Raw genomic sequence first — 21,549 nt, 5'->3', positions numbered from 1 at the left:
GGATCCGACACTGAGGACGGCTGCATATAATTGTTAATTGCAGATTTGGAATATATAATGCAATCAGTCATTTCTTCTATAATTTTTCTTGATGAACAGAATCTGATCTAGGAATCTAGTGAGAGTTATTTGAACTTCAGTAATACAATAAGCGTCTTATATTACTTGCATGTTTTTCAATGAATTTAATTTGTTCCGCTTTTTTGAGATAATAATAGAAAATGATTTAAACAGGAAGGTTGCATTAAGCTCTATGTTCATATTATCTGAATTATTATTCAGTTCATCAATAGTCATTTTATTAACCTTGGGAAAATGTCTCTCGCTGCCGAGAATTGAACTTATAGTTTCAGCAAGTGGAGCACTAACTGCTGAGCTAGTTCATTGGCAATAAAGGGCACCTATAAACCATAACCACTACAGCTCATTGAAATAATTATGGTGCTTTTATACTTTGGGTTCCGAGCTGCTTGTTTTGAAGACACAGCTTTCAAGTGATTTTGCGAAAGTTGGGCTTTTCCGTCACACAAAGCTGCACTCATTAAGCAGGAGCCCCACTTCCTCATTATCAAGAGCTATTCTGTCTTTATATACTTTATTATGCAATTAAAGAGACTGTGCTAAACAATATGCTGCAGTGGCTCAGTTGCTTAGAATGTCCCTTTAAAAATTTTAAGATATAATTGGTATGTAACATTTCAAGCTAATTTGCTAAAAATTTAATAGAATATAAAAAAATACCTATTAAAGGAACACTATAGTTCAGACAAGCATTCCTAATACTATAGCGCTGGATTAGCTGTTGAGGTTACAGCCCCTCTCAGCGTGGAGTTTGCAGGTGATTAAACTTACTTTTTTTCCATCACTGCACCTGTCTTGTCATCACTGACCCTGCCTTTATGGCTGAGATCATCAACCTTGATAATCTCAATGAATCCAATAGGAAAGGATTGGGAGGCTATTGCAAATGTGTGGCAAAATGCTACACCAATCAGCATCTCCTCACAGAGATACATTGTATAAATGCATCTTTATGTGGAGTGCTCAGCGTCTTCATGCAGAGTGTGGAGATGCTGATCGTAGGTGCTGCACACAGCACAGTACTGATATAGGAAGCATGTCTAGTGGTGGCTTGAGTGACTGCCACTGGAATTGTTAGTAGGCAGTAATGTAAACACTGCCTTTTCTCTGGAGAGGCAGCGTTTACTTTGAAATGTAGATATGTGTAATTCGTTTCGTTCTGAATGTATATTCGGAAGAATTTCGTGTAATTCGGACATTCAGATGCTTACGAATGCCTGAAGTTCAAATTGCCGAATTGGCAAATGTCCAAATTGCCGAAGTGCCGAACCGAATTGCTGAAGTTCCGAAGTGGTTTAGGGGTTAGGAGTTAGGGTTAAGGGTTAGGAGTAGGGTTAGGGTCCGAATTACTGAATTCTGAATTGCCATAGTTCTGAATTGCCAAAGTTCAGAATTTCGGAAGTGCCGATCCGAACTGAATGCCATTGGTCCGAATTGCCGAAGCAGACACATTTTTTTTTAACCCAAATTTCCGAACCAAACCAAATGTTTTCCCATGCACATCCCTATAGAAATGCCTGCAGGGACAGGCTATACACACCAGAACAAATATAATTAGCTGTAGGGGTTCTGGTGACTGTAGTGTCTCTTTAAATATTCTCCCTTGCACACAGATGTTAATGTTTGAGTAATAGCTCACAGCGTCTTTGTACTGGTGCCCTGTGATAATATTTCACATTGTAGTTGTATTTTGGCACATGTAATTTCCACAGTAATAACCCCACCTTTCATACATGTATTTGCACTTCTTGTCTGTTCTAATACTTTTATACTAAACCATTTATAATCACTCTTAAAAGACCTTTGTTCAGTTTGAAATATTGCCTTTCATGGGCACATGGTACACTTACCATTCACTGACACATGGTGCACTTACCTTCCATGGGCACATGGAACACTTACCTTTCACAGGCACATGGTACACTTACCTTTAACGGGCACATGGTACACTTACCTTTCACGGGCACATGGTACACTTATCATTCACTGGCACATGGCACACTTACCATTCACTGGCACATGGTGTACTTACCTTCCATGGGCACATGGCACACTTACCTTTCACGGGCACATGGTACACTTACCATTCACTGGCACATGGTATACTTACCGTTCACTGGCACATGGCACACTTACCTTTCACGACATATGGTACACTTACCTTCCATGGGCACATGGCACACTTACCTTCCATGGGCACATGGCACACTTACCTTCCATGGGCACATGGTACACTTACCTTGCACATAACACACTAGATATTATCATGAAAAGGTTCATTAAATCCCAGATGACAAGGATGAATAAAAGGAATTCAGATAACTAACTGATCAATCTTGATGGAGTTACTCCTTTTCACGGCTTGTATTCTTTGCCTTTGGTTTTGTGACTGCTGCCAGACTGAGATATCTATTTGTTGTTGTTTTTTTTCTTTTCATGTTTTCCCATTAAAAAAGATTGACTTTTACAGACATTGCACCATTAGACCATTCCATATGCAGACTTTATTTTTGGATAAAGACAAGTCACAATATTAATAATAATTGTGTTTTCTTTTGTAGTTTTCTATGAATCCAAAATAGATATTTTCATTTTAATATTTTTCCTAAAAGGGTAGACACACGTTGAGACTGCTCAAACTGCATTAAAAACATCAAAATGAAAACATAGATCCCGATACAATCTAGATTTCAAATATTCAGAATTGTTACTCTTGTCATCTAAATGAAGCACTGCAATCAAAGTGTGACTGTCTGGTTTAAGAGACAGAGAAAAGATGTGAGTGACACACAGAAACGAGGCTGTTTAGATAAGGTAGAAATACTCAAAGAGATCGTCTTCGATCAAAGAGAGGAACAAAAACAAAAAGATCTTTTAATAAACAAATAATGATACAGAAATTAGAAAAGAGAACCTCTGGCAATGATCATGTTTGCCGTCATCGCCACATTTTCTGATAAACTATTATAGGAAAATATTGGCTTACATTGGCACATATTGCACACCGACCGTGTATTGAGTAAAATAATTCAAACTAAAATATTCTGAAAGAGATACATTGACTATGGCAGCTTTAACGCACTGGTATAGCAGGATGAACAGTTTTTTGGAAACCCAAAAATTATGTAAAAATACAAGGCGTATGTCAATGGGATTTTTACCCAATTAACATATTTCATTTTTCTATCCTGACCAATGTGTTCACTTAAGTCAGAATTTAAAGTGAATTAACAGCGAATTTCACATTTCAGGTTAAAATAGGCAAGCTGAAAAAATTCTCTAAGGGAACTGTGGTTTCAATTTGGCTACTCTGGCCTCAGATTTGAATTCTCACATTAGAGAATAATCATGTGAGATAAAGGAAGTATTCCAGTAGAGATAGTGTTTAAGACATGTGGGCTACAACACCATGTAATGCAAAAATGATATGAAAATGTCATTCTCTATAGAACTATAATAATATTATAATATTATGAATATAATAATAAAAATGGCCCGAAAAATTCAATCATGCACTAATTATTTTAATGCAATAGGTGAAAATACTGTTTTAAGTTTCACATTGTATATTTAAACATTCTCTTGATAATACGTTTGACTCTTTATATGGAGACATTATATATTTGTGTGGTTTTCAAATGGTATTTGAATGTTGGTGAAGAATAATTTATTAAAAGGTGTCTGTTGTGCAAATATGCAGAATAGGTTTAGAATTGCTTTAAGAACTTTAGGGAGTTGTGTGTTTATGGGGTTAATTACACAGACTTGATCTTCTTGTCTATGACAGTGACATAGGCTACACCTCCCAGTGATGGTGGTCAGTGGTTTTTCGTTGATGGACAGTTGGCTGGTGATGATGGTTTTTCTCTACATTTAACACCCAGTTTGATTTCATTAAAACCTCACTGACATGTTGCTGTTTTTGGGGTATTTAATTGGAACCTACCATTGTCTTGCTCATTGTTGAATATTTAAAGTATCGAGTATCGAGTATGTGTCCGAGAATAGTTATATATGCAAATTGGGTATTACGATATTTCAGTCTTAATTTATCTTTTATTGTGACTTTGTATATATTTATAATATTTATGTCTGTTAATAAATTAATTATTCTGCTTAATCTGAATAAATATCGTCCGTAATCCACTGTAGGCCATGTTTAGAGGTAAGTGAAGTGGCTTATGTTTCAGTAAGCTTGAGCTTAGTCCTTAATCCCGCTTTTTTGCTACTTATTCCTACTTTACCCCTCCCATGTTTCGACCATTTTTTCATTCCCCAACCACTTTCCGCTATATCAGCTATGGCATAGTATTCATTTGCTGATGATGTTTGGTGTATACGAATGTAAACTGGCCCAGATTAGAGTTAGTAGTAAATTGTAAGAAAAATCCAGAAAATACATTCTTAGCGTTATCTACTCCGGTTAATACTGTTCATACTGCAGAATTAGAAGTATCAGGATACGTTTACACCCACAATTCATTCCGGAATGTAATCTCGAAACGAATTGAAACTTAGACTCCTGCCACTTGTGTTTAGTGCAGAGTTAGCGTACAGTTTGGGAATTTTTTCCATTAATTTTGAAACACCCCTTTTCTTGAAGGAGCCTGGCGAAAGGTTTACTTGTTTCATCAACTCGTAGTAAATAGTATTAAAAACTACAGCCGTCTCATCATAGCTGTCTCTCGTGGAAATTTCGTAACATGGATACTTCAATGCCTTGGACAACTTTTCTCCTTCTTCAGGTGAAACCATGCGATCGTACTGGAGATCTTTCTTGTTTGCCACTATCACAACAGGAGGAAGGTCACTGGTCCCTTTTTTTGCATTGGAGTGGATATGGTTAATAAGAAAACACAGTCTCATCACTTCGTCAAAACTACAGCGATCGGTCACCGAATAAACAACAGCGAAACCATCACCCCACTTGATTTTCTCTTCGATCTGTAAAGAATCTTCCTCCTTTGGGTAAAACCAAAACAAAGATAAATCATTTTACAAAAAACATTCTCTTTTTGTACTCATGTTTCCAATTTAGTATTAATCCAGTAATTTGTTAATTAGCCATTAAGCCAAGTGGGATGTTTTCTCTAAACATAGAATTGTAGAGAATTCAAAAATAAAACACAATATTTTGGGAGTTGTAAAATATTTCCAAATCAGCTATTTTGGGGATAAATGTAGCATTTCAACTTTTAATAGACAACAATCCTGTGTTTAGTGAGTAAGCTTTACTATAAAATGACTAGACACCTAGTAAACGAAGTAAGACGCTCACGGTTCCATTTTCTTTTTCTATGATGTTTGGTTCTCTTGGACTTATACTGAAATAACGTTTCTTGAATGCAGTCACATTATATTAATCACATTGCTTCAAACTCTGTCCGTGTTGTGCACTCAGCACCAAATTGACCTTAAAAAGTCAAAATTTGGTGAAAATCCTCAAATATGTCCAGAAGTGCAATTTGGGTATTTCCCCAAACATAATTCAAGGCTTGATTCAGAAAATCGCTCTAAATGTGCTCATCTCGATGAGAGGTATTTAGTATTTTCCAGAAATCTGCTGCCCTTGGAACCTCATTCTTTACTATAAAAGAAAAACTATGAAATAACCGATGCAAAAAAAAAAACAAAAAACATTCTGAATGTATAAAAAAAATAATTCATAAAAAAAATACAAGAATATCACCAGGTAAAATTTAAAAGGTGCCATCGCCTCTCTGGAACTTACGCCCTTGAATATAACACAGAGAATTACCAACAAGGGGTTAACTTTTCCCTGCAATGCTTGCTCTATTTTCTTTCAAATTTATATTAAAAGGACACTATACGCACCAAGACCATTTCATCTCATTGAAGTGATTTTGGATGCAGTGTCCCTGTCCCCTTAACCTTGCAATTGTAATATTGCAGATATTGAGAAACCGTAATAATTACATTTGAGGGTTAACTCCAGCTCTAGCGGAGGTTGAGCTTGAACCAGCAGCGAGAGACATTGGTGCTGGAATCAGGTACCTGACAAAAAGATTTTTTGAAACCTTTCTGCACTGTAAGGGGGGAGGGGGAGATTGCTAGAGAGGGGGCCACTAGAGGGCACTGTAGTGCTATGAATAATCGTTCTCTTTAACATTTAACCAAGAGGCACAGTCAGGGCAGGCAATGCAAATCAGGAGGAGAAATAGATACATTGTGTCAGTTGTCCTCTCTTCTCCATGGTGACTGCGAGGAGGAAAGGAAAACGATTACCAGTGACCTGTGATGGAGGCTCCCAGTTGCAATATAAAGAGATGTGGATTTCTACAATTAATTATATCTTTCACACGTCAAAAATACATAAAAATAATAAAAGATGAAGTAACTTAATATTAAAAATTCTAGGAATTGTCTGATCTCCTTTAATCCCTTTTATTTCAGCTTCGGTTAAGCTCAGCTCCTGCATTGTCTTCACTAGATACAGAAATAAAACTCTGAAGAAAACTCCGTACTATTATTACATCAAGCTGGTATTAAAGCCCAGAAAACCAAAATAAAAAAGTGTAATAATAAACAAGTAAAAGTGTGTATTTTAGAAAAATCTTGGTTGGTTCCAAGATCTTAATGCACAGTTTTGCAAATGCACGTTTTTACATTAATGATAGAAAAAGTGTAAAAGTACTCGAATTTCACATTGGAACACCGCTTTAACGGAATCATTTGTAGTACTGCCAGTAGATGGCAAAAGCAGACAACATCAAGAACTCACTCCGCGTACAGCAAAGTGAGATGTTTAACGTTATCTTACATTGTGCCAGATATTCCACGGTCCTGGACAGTTGGCTAGCAAAGCATGTTATTGATGATGAACACTTTTAGGCAAATAAATATGATTTTTTTGGCTTCTTGATAGAGTTTCACTACAGTGACAGCTAGAATTTTCTAACTGTATATCATTGACGCTTCCTGGGTTCCTTTTCACTCACCTCACCCCCTCTGAAACGTTTGTTCGTGCCATCACAGGGAGGTTAACTCATGCTTCGCAGCTATCCCCATTTGAGCAGTGTTACTCTTAGTTACACCTGTTATTTTCAGATTTTGTGCAAAGCCACCTCACTCCATGGCATTATCTGTTCCATGCTTACTTTTGGTTATATACGATGACATATGTTGCTTATGATCTGAGTCCATATATATATAGGAAATAGTTCTATGAACTCTAATGCTGCATGTTCATTATACTCAAAGAAAATATTTTTATTTAATTAAGAAAACTTTTATTTATTTAGTTAAAAAAGCCACAAAACGTCTGAACATATTTAGAAAATGATCGACATGAAGTACAATTACTTTAAAGAAACACTATAGGGTCAGGAACACAAACATGTGATCCTGTCTGCTGCTACTGGCTCTGCCCGTGATCTGCCTGCTTGGCTGACATTATCAGAAGTTGTGTTCTGAGCCAATCACAATGCTTTCTGATAGGAAAGCATTGGATTGGCTGAGATTGTCAAGGAGGCAGATCAGGGATAGAGCCAGCACAAGTCAAACACAGCCCTGGCCAATCAGCATTTCCTCTTAGAGATACATTGAATCAATGCATCTCTAGGAGGAAAATTCAGTGTCTGCATGCAGAGGGTGGAGACACTGAATGTCAGTCACACTGTGCAGCACTGCCCCAGGAAGCACCTCTAGTAGCCATCTGAGGAAAGGCCAGTGGTTGTATCCCTAGGATGTAATGTAAACACTGCATTTTCTCTGAAAGCCTGAAGGGACTGATTCTACTCAACAGAACAAATACAATACACTGTGGTTGTTCTGGTGACTATAGTGTCCCTTTACGTTTTCTGTAATGGTAACTAGACAAATTCTTACAACATTTCAACCATTCCTAATATGTTAGCTAATATGCTTTTCTTATGAATTATAATTCATATTACCATTATTATTATTTTTATTATTATTTCAGAATGTATCGTGTTAATATAATTCTTTATTAGGATTTACATTCGAGCCCCAGGCTATATCACTGTTTGTTATTTTTTTCTTTGTCATTTGTGATAAATCTCTATTTCCGGAGTCCTACCTGTCCAGCGGTATCTAGGATTTCAAAATGGACAAATTCTCCATCTATTGCAGCCGTATGTCTGTAAATCATTTCTGTCAAGAATAATAAATCGAAAATGCATTAAATATGCAAAAGAATGAACATATAGATTGTATTGGTCATTCATATAAGCATTTAGTGTTTACATAGGCCAGTTCGTGATTATAAACAATGCAAGAACTACTCCCAAGAGCCTATACTGCTCAAATAAAACATGTGAGTACTGAGAAAAGCCATTATTACAATAACATACCAGACCAGCCACGCTAAATCAATATACATAGTATCTGTGAGACCTAATGGAATGCTATACGTTTTATATTAGGACCTCTAAATCAATATACATAGTATCTGTGAGACCTAATGGAATGCTATACGTTTTATATTAGGACCTCTAAATCAATATACATAGTATCTGTGAGACCTAATGGAATGCTATACGTTTTATATTAGGACCTCTAAATCAATATACATAGTATCTGTGAGACCTAATGGAATGCTATACGTTTTATATTAGGACCTCTAAATCAATATACTTAGTATCTGTGAGACCTAATGGAATGCTATACGTTTTATATTAGGACCTCTAAATCAATATACTTAGTATCTGTGAGACCTAATGGAATGTTATACGTTTTATATTAGGACCTCTAAATCAATATACTTAGTATCTGTGAGACCTAATGGAATGCTATACGTTTTATATTAGGACCTCTAAATCAATATACATAGTATCTGTGAGACCTAATGGAATGCTATACGTTTTATATTAGGACCTCTAAATCAATATACTTAGTATCTGTGAGACCTAATGGAATGCTATACGTTTTATATTAGGACCTCTAAATCAATATACATAGTATCTGTGAGACCTAATGGAATGCTATACGTTTTATATTAGGACCTCTAAATCAATATACATAGTATCTGTGAGACCTAATGGAATGCTATACGTTTTATATTGGGACCTCTAAATCAATATACATAGTATCTGTGAGACCTAATGGAATGCTATACGTTTTATATTAGGACCTCTAAATCAATATACTTAGTATCTGTGAGACCTAATGGAATGCTATACGTTTTATATTAGGACCTCTAAATCAATATACTTAGTATCTGTGAGACCTAATGGAATGCTATACGTTTTATATTAGGACCTCTAAATCAATATACTTAGTATCTGTGAGACCTAATGGAATGCTATACGTTTTATATTAGGACCTCTAAATCAATATACTTAGTATCTGTGAGATCTAATGGAATGCTATACGTTTTATATTAGGACCTCTAAATCAATATACTTAGTATCTGTGAGACCTAATGGAATGCTATACGTTTTATATTGGGACCTCTAAATCAATATACATAGTATCTGTGAGACCTAATGGAATGCTATACGTTTTATATTAGGACCTCTAAATCAATATACATAGTATCTGTGAGACCTAATGGAATGCTATACGTTTTATATTAGGACCTCTAAATCAATATACTTAGTATCTGTGAGACCTAATGGAATGCTATACGTTTTATATTAGGACCTCTAAATCAATATACTTAGTATCTGTGAGACCTAATGGAATGCTATACGTTTTATATTGGGACCTCTAAATCAATATACTTAGTATCTGTGAGATCTAATGGAATGCTATACGTTTTATATTAGGACCTCTAAATCAATATACTTAGTATCTGTGAGATCTAATGGAATGCTATACGTTTTATATTAGGACCTCTAAATCAATATACTTAGTATCTGTGAGATCTAATGGAATGCTATACGTTTTATATTAGGACCTCTAAATCAATATACTTAGTATCTATGAGACCTAATGGAATGCTATACGTTTTATATTGGGACCTCTAAATCAATATACTTAGTATCTGTGAGACCTAATGGAATGCTATACGTATTATATTAGGACCTCTAAATCAATATACTTAGTATCTGTGAGACCTAATGGAATGCTATACGTTTTATATTGGGACCTCTAAATCAATATACATAGTATCTGTGAGACCTAATGGAATGCTATACGTTTTATATTAGGACCTCTAAATCAATATACATAGTATCTGTGAGACCTAATGGAATGCTATACGTTTTATATTAGGTCCTCTAAATCAATATACTTAGTATCTGTGAGACCTAATGGAATGCTATACGTATTATATTAGGACCTCTAAATCAATATACATAGTATCTGTGAGACCTAATGGAATGCTATACGTTTTATATTAGGACCTCTAAATCAATATACTTAGTATCTGTGAGACCTAATGGAATGCTATACGTTTTATATTGGGACCTCTAAATCAATATACTTAGTATCTGTGAGACCTAATGGAATGCTATACGTTTTATATTAGGACCTCTAAATCAATATACTTAGTATCTGTGAGACCTAATGGAATGCTATACGTTTTATATTAGGACCTCTAAATCAATATACATAGTATCTGTGAGACCTAATGGAATGTTATACGTATTATATTAGGACCTCTAAATCAATATACTTAGTATCTGTGAGACCTAATGGAATGCTATACGTTTTATATTAGGACCTCTAAATCAATATACATAGTATCTGTGAGACCTAATGGAATGCTATACGTTTTATATTAGGACCTCTAAATCAATATACATAGTATCTGTGAGACCTAATGGAATGCTATACGTTTTATATTAGGACCTCTAAATCAATATACATAGTATCTGTGAGACCTAATGGAATGTTATACGTTTTATATTAGGACCTCTAAATCAATATACTTAGTATCTGTGAGACCTAATGGAATGCTATACGTTTTATATTAGGACCTCTAAATCAATATACATAGTATCTGTGAGACCTAATGGAATGTTATACGTATTATATTAGGACCTCTAAATCAATATACTTAGTATCTGTGAGACCTAATGGAATGCTATACGTTTTATATTAGGACCTCTAAATCAATATACTTAGTATCTGTGAGACCTAATGGAATGCTATACGTTTTATATTGGGACCTCTAAATCAATATACTTAGTATCTGTGAGATCTAATGGAATGCTATACGTTTTATATTAGGACCTCTAAATCAATATACTTAGTATCTGTGAGATCTAATGGAATGCTATACGTTTTATATTAGGACCTCTAAATCAATATACTTAGTATCTGTGAGATCTAATGGAATGCTATACGTTTTATATTAGGACCTCTAAATCAATATACTTAGTATCTATGAGACCTAATGGAATGCTATACGTTTTATATTGGGACCTCTAAATCAATATACTTAGTATCTGTGAGACCTAATGGAATGCTATACGTATTATATTAGGACCTCTAAATCAATATACTTAGTATCTGTGAGACCTAATGGAATGCTATACGTTTTATATTGGGACCTCTAAATCAATATACATAGTATCTGTGAGACCTAATGGAATGCTATACGTTTTATATTAGGACCTCTAAATCAATATACATAGTATCTGTGAGACCTAATGGAATGCTATACGTTTTATATTAGGACCTCTAAATCAATATACATAGTATCTGTGAGACCTAATGGAATGCTATACGTTTTATATTAGGACCTCTAAATCAATATACTTAGTATCTGTGAGACCTAATGGAATGCTATACGTATTATATTAGGACCTCTAAATCAATATACATAGTATCTGTGAGACCTAATGGAATGCTATACGTTTTATATTAGGACCTCTAAATCAATATACATAGTATCTGTGAGATCTAATGGAATGCTATACGTTTTATATTAGGACCTCTAAATCAATATACTTAGTATCTGTGAGACCTAATGGAATGCTATACGTTTTATATTGGGACCTCTAAATCAATATACTTAGTATCTGTGAGACCTAATGGAATGCTATACGTTTTATATTAGGACCTCTAAATCAATATACTTAGTATCTGTGAGACCTAATGGAATGCTATACGTTTTATATTAGGACCTCTAAATCAATATACATAGTATCTGTGAGACCTAATGGAATGTTATACGTATTATATTAGGACCTCTAAATCAATATACTTAGTATCTGTGAGACCTAATGGAATGCTATACGTTTTATATTAGGACCTCTAAATCAATATACATAGTATCTGTGAGACCTAATGGAATGCTATACGTTTTATATTAGGACCTCTAAATCAATATACATAGTATCTGTGAGACCTAATGGAATGCTATACGTTTTATATTAGGACCTCTAAATCAATATACTTAGTATCTGTGAGACCTAATGGAATGCTATACGTTTTATATTAGGACCTCTAAATCAATATACATAGTATCTGTGAGACCTAATGGAATGTTATACGTTTTATATTAGGACCTCTAAATCAATATACTTAGTATCTGTGAGACCTAATGGAATGCTATACGTTTTATATTAGGACCTCTAAATCAATATACATAGTATCTGTGAGACCTAATGGAATGTTATACGTATTATATTAGGACCTCTAAATCAATATACTTAGTATCTGTGAGACCTAATGGAATGCTATACGTTTTATATTAGGACCTCTAAATCAATATACTTAGTATCTGTGAGACCTAATGGAATGTTATACGTTTTATATTGGGACCTCTAAATCAATATACTTAGTATCTGTGAGACCTAATGGAATGCTATACGTTTTATATTAGGACCTCTAAATCAATATACATAGTATCTGTGAGACCTAATGGAATGTTATACGTTTTATATTAGGACCTCTAAATCAATATACTTAGTATCTGTGAGACCTAATGGAATGCTATACGTTTTATATTAGGACCTCTAAATCAATATACTTAGTATCTGTGAGACCTAATGGAATGCTATACGTTTTATATTAGGACCTCTAAATCAATATACTTAGTATCTGTGAGACCTAATGGAATGCTATACGTTTTATATTAGGTCCTCTAAATCAATATACATAGTATCTGTGAGACCTAATGGAATGCTATACGTTTTATATTAGGACCTCTAAATCAATATACATAGTATCTGTGAGACCTAATGGAATGCTATACGTTTTATATTGGGACCTCTAAATCAATATACTTAGTATCTGTGAGACCTAATGGAATGCTATACGTTTTATATTAGGACCTCTAAATCAATATACTTAGTATCTGTGAGACCTAATGGAATGCTATACGTTTTATATTAGGACCTCTAAATCAATATACTTAGTATCTGTGAGACCTAATGGAATGCTATACGTTTTATATTAGGACCTCTAAATCAATATACTTAGTATCTGTGAGACCTAATGGAATGCTATATGTATTATATTAGGACCTCTAAATCAATATACATAGTATCTGTGAGACCTAATGGAATGTTATACGTTTTATATTAGGACCTCTAAATCAATATACATAGTATCTATGAGACCTAATGGAATGCTATACGTTTTATATTAGGACCTCTAAATCAATATACATAGTATCTGTGAGACCTAATGGAATGCTATACGTTTTATATTAGGACCTCTAAATCAATATACATAGTATCTGTGAGACCTAATGGAATGCTATACGTTTTATATTGGGACCTCTAAATCAATATACATAGTATCTGTGAGACCTAATGGAATGCTATACGTTTTATATTAGGACCTCTAAATCAATATACTTAGTATCTGTGAGACCTAATGGAATGCTATACGTTTTATATTAGGACCTCTAAATCAATATACTTAGTATCTGTGAGACCTAATGGAATGTTATACGTTTTATATTAGGACCTCTAAATCAATATACATAGTATCTATGAGACCTAATGGAATGCTATACGTTTTATATTAGGACCTCTAAATCAATATACTTAGTATCTGTGAGACCTAATGGAATGTTATACGTTTTATATTAGGACCTCTAAATCAATATACTTAGTATCTGTGAGACCTAATGGAATGTTATACGTTTTATATTAGGACCTCTAAATCAATATACATAGTATCTGTGAGACCTAATGGAATGCTATACGTTTTATATTAGGACCTCTAAATCAATATACTTAGTATCTGTGAGACCTAATGGAATGCTATACGTTTTATATTAGGACCTCTAAATCAATATACATAGTATCTATGAGACCTAATGGAATGCTATACGTTTTATATTAGGACCTCTAAATCAATATACATAGTATCTGTGAGACCTAATGGAATGCTATACGTTTTATATTGGGACCTCTAAATCAATATACATAGTATCTATGAGACCTAATGGAATGCTATACGTTTTATATTAGGACCTCTAAATCAATATACTTAGTATCTGTGAGACCTAATGGAATGCTATACGTTTTATATTAGGACCTCTAAATCAATATACTTAGTATCTGTGAGACCTAATGGAATGCTATACGTTTTATATTAGGACCTCTAAATCAATATACTTAGTATCTGTGAGACCTAATGGAATGCTATACGTTTTATATTAGGACCTCTAAATCAATATACTTAGTATCTGTGAGACCTAATGGAATGCTATACGTTTTATATTAGGACCTCTAAATCAATATACATAGTATCTGTGAGACCTAATGGAATGCTATACGTTTTATATTAGGACCTCTAAATCAATATACTTAGTATCTGTGAGACCTAATGGAATGCTATACGTTTTATATTGGGACCTCTAAATCAATATACTTAGTATCTGTGAGACCTAATGGAATGTTATACGTTTTATATTAGGACCTCTAAATCAATATACTTAGTATCTGTGAGACCTAATGGAATGCTATACGTTTTATATTAGGACCTCTAAATCAATATACTTAGTATCTGTGAGACCTAATGGAATGCTATACGTTTTATATTAGGACCTCTAAATCAATATACTTAGTATCTGTGAGACCTAATGGAATGCTATACGTTTTATATTAGGACCTCTAAATCAATATACATAGTATCTGTGAGACCTAATGGAATGCTATACGTTTTATATTAGGACCTCTAAATCAATATACATAGTATCTGTGAGACCTAATGGAATGCTATACGTTTTATATTAGGACCTCTAAATCAATATACATAGTATCTGTGAGACCTAATGGAATGCTATACGTTTTATATTAGGACCTCTAAATCACTATACTTAGTATCTGTGAGACCTAATGGAATGCTATACGTTTTATATTAGGACCTCTAAATCAATATACTTAGTATCTGTGAGACCTAATGGAATGCTATACGTTTTATATTAGGACCTCTAAATCAATATACTTAGTATCTGTGAGACCTAATGGAATGCTATACGTTTTATATTAGGACCTCTAAATCAATATACTTAGTATCTGTGAGACCTAATGGAATGCTATACGTTTTATATTAGGACCTCTAAATCAATATACATAGTATCTGTGAGACCTAATGGAATGCTATACGTTTTATATTAGGACCTCTAAATCAATATACTTAGTATCTGTGAGACCTAATGGAATGCTATACGTTTTATATTAGGACCTCTAAATCAATATACTTAGTATCTGTGAGACCTAATGGAATGCTATACGTTTTATATTAGGACCTCTAAATCAATATACTTAGTATCTGTGAGACCTAATGGAATGTTATACGTTTTATATTAGGACCTCTAAATCAATATACTTAGTATCTGTGAGACCTAATGGAATGTTATACGTTTTATATTAGGACCTCTAAATCAATATACATAGTATCTATGAGACCTAATGGAATGCTATACGTTTTATATTAGGACCTCTAAATCAATATACTTAGTATCTGTGAGACCTAATGGAATGTTATACGTTTTATATTAGGACCTCTAAATCAATATACATAGTATCTATGAGACCTAATGGAATGCTATACGTTTTATATTAGGACCTCTAAATCAATATACATAGTATCTGTGAGACCTAATGGAATGCTATACGTTTTATATTAGGACCTCTAAATCAATATACTTAGTATCTGTGAGACCTAATGGAATGCTATACGTTTTATATTAGGACCTCTAAATCAATATACTTAGTATCTGTGAGACCTAATGGAATGCTATACGTTTTATATTAGGACCTCTAAATCAATATACATAGTATCTGTGAGACCTAATGGAATGCTATACGTTTTATATTAGGACCTCTAAATCAATATACATAGTATCTGTGAGACCTAATGGAATGCTATACGTTTTATATTAGGACCTCTAAATCAATATACTTAGTATCTGTGAGACCTAATGGAATGCTATACGTTTTATATTAGGACCTCTAAATCAATATACATAGTATCTGTGAGACCTAATGGAATGCTATACGTTTTATATTAGGACCTCTAAATCAATATACATAGTATCTGTGAGACCTAATGGAATGCTATACGTTTTATATTAGGACCTCTAAATCAATATACATAGTATCTGTGAGACCTAATGGAATGCTATACGTTTTATATTAGGACCTCTAAATCAATATACTTAGTATCTGTGAGACCTAATGGAATGTTATACGTTTTATATTAGGACCTCTAAATCAATATACTTAGTATCTGTGAGACCTAATGGAATGTTATACGTTTTATATTAGGACCTCTAAATCAATATACATAGTATCTGTGAGACCTAATGGAATGCTATACGTTTTATATTAGGACCTCTAAATCAATATACTTAGTATCTGTGAGACCTAATGGAATGCTATACGTTTTATATTAGGACCTCTAAATCAATATACTTAGTATCTGTGAGACCTAATGGAATGCTATACGTTTTATATTAGGACCTCTAAATCAATATACTTAGTATCTGTGAGACCTAATGGAATGCTATACGTTTTATATTAGGACCTCTAAATCAATATACTTAGTATCTGTGAGACCTAATGGAATGTTATACGTTTTATATTAGGACCTCTAAATCAATATACATAGTATCTGTGAGACCTAATGGAATGCTATACGTTTTATATTAGGACCTCTAAATCAATATACTTAGTATCTGTGAGACCTAATGGAATGTTATACGTTTTATATTAGGACCTCTAAATCAATATACATAGTATCTATGAGACCTAATGGAATGCTATACGTTTTATATTAGGACCTCTAAATCAATATACTTAGTATCTGTGAGACCTAATGGAATGCTATACGTTTTATATTAGGACCTCTAAATCAATATACTTAGTATCTGTGAGACCTAATGGAATGCTATACGTTTTATATTAGGACCTCTAAATCAATATACATAGTATCTGTGAGACCTAATGGAATGCTATACGTTTTATATTAGGACCTCTAAATCAATATACATAGTATCTGTGAGACCTAATGGAATGCTATACGTTTTATATTAGGACCTCTAAATCAATATACTTAGTATCTGTGAGACCTAATGGAATGCTATACGTTTTATATTAGGACCTCTAAATCAATATATTTAGTATCTGTGAGACCTAATGGAATGCTATACGTTTTATATTAGGACCTCTAAATCAATATACTTAGTATCTGTGAGACCTAATGGAATGTTATACGTTTTATATTAGGTCCTCTAAATCAATATACTTAGTATCTGTGAGACCTAATGGAATGCTATACGTTTTATATTAGGACCTCTAAATCAATATACATAGTATCTGTGAGACCTAATGGAATGCTATACGTTTTATATTAGGACCTCTAAATCAATATACTTAGTATCTGTGAGACCTAATGGAATGCTATACGTTTTATATTAGGACCTCTAAATCAATATACTTAGTATCTGTGAGACCTAATGGAATGCTATACGTATTATATTAGGACCTCTAAATCAATATACATAGTATCTGTGAGACCTAATGGAATGCTATACGTTTTATATTAGGACCTCTAAATCAATATACTTAGTATCTGTGAGACCTAATGGAATGCTATACGTTTTATATTAGGACCTCTAAATCAATATACATAGTATCTGTGAGACCTAATGGAATGCTATACGTTTTATATTAGGACCTCTAAATCAATATACATAGTATCTGTGAGACCTAATGGAATGCTATACGTTTTATATTAGGACCTCTAAATCAATATACATAGTATCTGTGAGACCTAATGGAATGCTATACGTTTTATATTAGGACCTCTAAATCAATATACTTAGTATCTGTGAGACCTAATGGAATGCTATATGTATTATATTAGGACCTCTAAATCAATATACTTAGTATCTGTGAGACCTAATGGAATGCTATACGTTTTATATTAGGACCTCTAAATCAATATACTTAGTATCTGTGAGACCTAATGGAATGCTATATGTATTATATTAGGACCTCTAAATCAATATACTTAGTATCTGTGAGACCTAATGGAATGCTATACGTTTTATATTAGGACCTCTAAATCAATATACTTAGTATCTGTGAGACCTAATGGAATGCTATACGTTTTATATTAGGACCTCTAAATCAATATACTTAGTATCTGTGAGACCTAATGGAATGCTATACGTTTTATATTAGGACCTCTAAATCAATATACTTAGTATCTGTGAGACCTAATGGAATGCTATACGTTTTATATTAGGACCTCTAAATCAATATACATAGTATCTGTGAGACCTAATGGAATGCTATACGTTTTATATTGGGACCTCTAAATCAATATACTTAGTATCTGTGAGACCTAATGGAATGCTATACGTTTTATATTAGGACCTCTAAATCAATATACATAGTATCTGTGAGACCTAATGGAATGCTATACGTTTTATATTAGGACCTCTAAATCAATATACATAGTATCTGTGAGACCTAATGGAATGCTATATGTATTATATTAGGACCTCTAAATCAATATACATAGTATCTGTGAGACCTAATGGAATGCTATACGTTTTATATTAGGACCTCTAAATCAATATACTTAGTATCTGTGAGACCTAATGGAATGCTATACGTTTTATATTAGGACCTCTAAATCAATATACTTAGTATCTGTGAGACCTAATGGAATGCTATACGTTTTATATTGGGACCTCTAAATCAATATACTTAGTATCTGTGAGACCTAATGGAATGCTATACGTTTTATATTGGGACCTCTAAATCAATATACTTAGTATCTGTGAGACCTAATGGAATGCTATACGTTTTATATTAGGACCTCTAAATCAATATACTTAGTATCTGTGAGACCTAATGGAATGCTATACGTTTTATATTAGGACCTCTAAATCAATATACATAGTATCTGTGAGACCTAATGGAATGCTATACGTTTTATATTAGGACCTCTAAATCAATATACATAGTATCTGTGAGACCTAATGGAATGCTATACGTTTTATATTAGGACCTCTAAATCAATATACATAGTATCTGTGAGACCTAATGGAATGCTATACGTTTTATATTAGGACCTCTAAATCAATATACATAGTATCTGTGAGACCTAATGGAATGCTATACGTTTTATATTAGGACCTCTAAATCAATATACTTAGTATCTGTGAGACCTAATGGAATGCTATACGTTTTATATTAGGACCTCTAAATCAATATACATAGTATCTGTGAGACCTAATGGAATGCTATACGTTTTATATTAGGACCTCTAAATCAATATACTTAGTATCTGTGAGACCTAATGGAATGCTATACGTTTTATATTAGGACCTCTAAATCAATATACATAGTATCTGTGAGACCTAATGGAATGTTATACGTTTTATATTAGGACCTCTAAATCAATATACTTAGTATCTGTGAGACCTAATGGAATGCTATACGTTTTATATTAGGACCTCTAAATCAATATACTTAGTATCTGTGAGACCTAATGGAATGCTATACGTTTTATATTAGGACCTCTAAATCAATATACTTAGTATCTGTGAGACCTAATGGAATGCTATACGTTTTATATTAGGACCTCTAAATCAATATACATAGTATCTATGAGACCTAATGGAATGCTATACGTTTTATATTAGGACCTCTAAATCAATATACATAGTATCTGTGAGACCTAATGGAATGCTATACGTTTTATATTAGGACCTCTAAATCAATATACATAGTATCTGTGAGACCTAATGGAATGCTATACGTTTTATATTAGGACCTCTAAATCAATATACTTAGTATCTGTGAGACCTAATGGAATGCTATACGTTTTATATTAGGACCTCTAAATCAATATACATAGTATCTGTGAGACCTAATGGAATGCTATACGTTTTATATTAGGACCTCTAAATCAATATACTTAGTATCTGTGAGACCTAATGGAATGTTATACGTTTTATATTAGGACCTCTAAATCAATATACTTAGTATCTGTGAGACCTAATGGAATGTTATACGTTTTATATTAGGACCTCTAAATCAATATACATAGTATCTGTGAGACCTAATGGAATGCTATACGTTTTATATTAGGACCTCTAAATCAATATACTTAGTATCTGTGAGACCTAATGGAATGCTATACGTTTTATATTAGGACCTCTAAATCAATATACTTAGTATCTGTGAGACCTAATGGAATGCTATACGTTTTATATTAGGACCTCTAAATCAATATACTTAGTATCTGTGAGACCTAATGGAATGCTATACGTTTTATATTAGGACCTCTAAATCAATATACTTAGTATCTGTGAGACCTAATGGAATGTTATACGTTTTATATTAGGACCTCTAAATCAATATACATAGTATCTGTGAGACCTAATGGAATGCTATACGTTTTATATTAGGACCTCTAAATCAATATACTTAGTATCTGTGAGACCTAATGGAATGCTATACGTTTTATATTAGGACCTCTAAATCAATATACTTAGTATCTGTGAGACCTAATGGAATGTTATACGTTTTATATTAGGACCTCTAAATCAATATACATAGTATCTATGAGACCTAATGGAATGCTATACGTTTTATATTAGGACCTCTAAATCAATATACATAGTATCTGTGAGACCTAATGGAATGCTATACGTTTTATATTAGGACCTCTAAATCAATATACTTAGTATCTGTGAGACCTAATGGAATGCTATACGTTTTATATTAGGACCTCTAAATCAATATACTTAGTATCTGTGAGACCTAATGGAATGCTATACGTTTTATATTAGGACCTCTAAATCAATATACATAGTATCTGTGAGACCTAATGGAATGCTATACGTTTTATATTAGGACCTCTAAATCAATATACTTAGTATCTGTGAGACCTAATGGAATGCTATACGTTTTATATTGGGACCTCTAAATCATATAATGCTTATTGGCATTTAGGCCTCAATTTAATTTGTTTGGATACGTTTTCCAAATGATTGAATATTTTTGGATGAGCATTTAAAATGATTTATTTTTTAAAATATTAAAATAGTAATAA

At 33.1% G+C, this 21,549-nt stretch overlaps 1 protein-coding gene across 1 annotated transcript in view; it reads right to left on the bottom strand.

Annotated features, from left to right (window-relative positions):
• Nucleotides 1-3,584: 3,584 nt before the first annotated feature.
• The window catches only part of LOC134579005 (ras-related and estrogen-regulated growth inhibitor-like), a 68,030-nt gene continuing 50,065 nt past the window's right edge, over nucleotides 3,585-21,549 (bottom strand). The window contains exons 3-4 of the mRNA XM_063438142.1: nucleotides 8,141-8,214; nucleotides 3,585-5,043 (exon numbers count right to left, since the gene is read on the bottom strand). Coding sequence (XP_063294212.1) covers nucleotides 4,561-5,043; nucleotides 8,141-8,214 — 557 coding nt within the window. The 3' untranslated portion in view covers nucleotides 3,585-4,560. The remainder of the gene's footprint in view (nucleotides 5,044-8,140; nucleotides 8,215-21,549) is intronic.

This window comes from Pelobates fuscus, chromosome 12 (genome assembly GCF_036172605.1).
Source record: "Pelobates fuscus isolate aPelFus1 chromosome 12, aPelFus1.pri, whole genome shotgun sequence".
In the NCBI taxonomy this organism is placed as follows: Eukaryota; Metazoa; Chordata; class Amphibia; order Anura; family Pelobatidae; genus Pelobates; species Pelobates fuscus.
The sequence above is the reverse complement of the archived record's forward strand: the minus strand, read 5'-3'. Positions and strand labels throughout refer to the sequence as shown.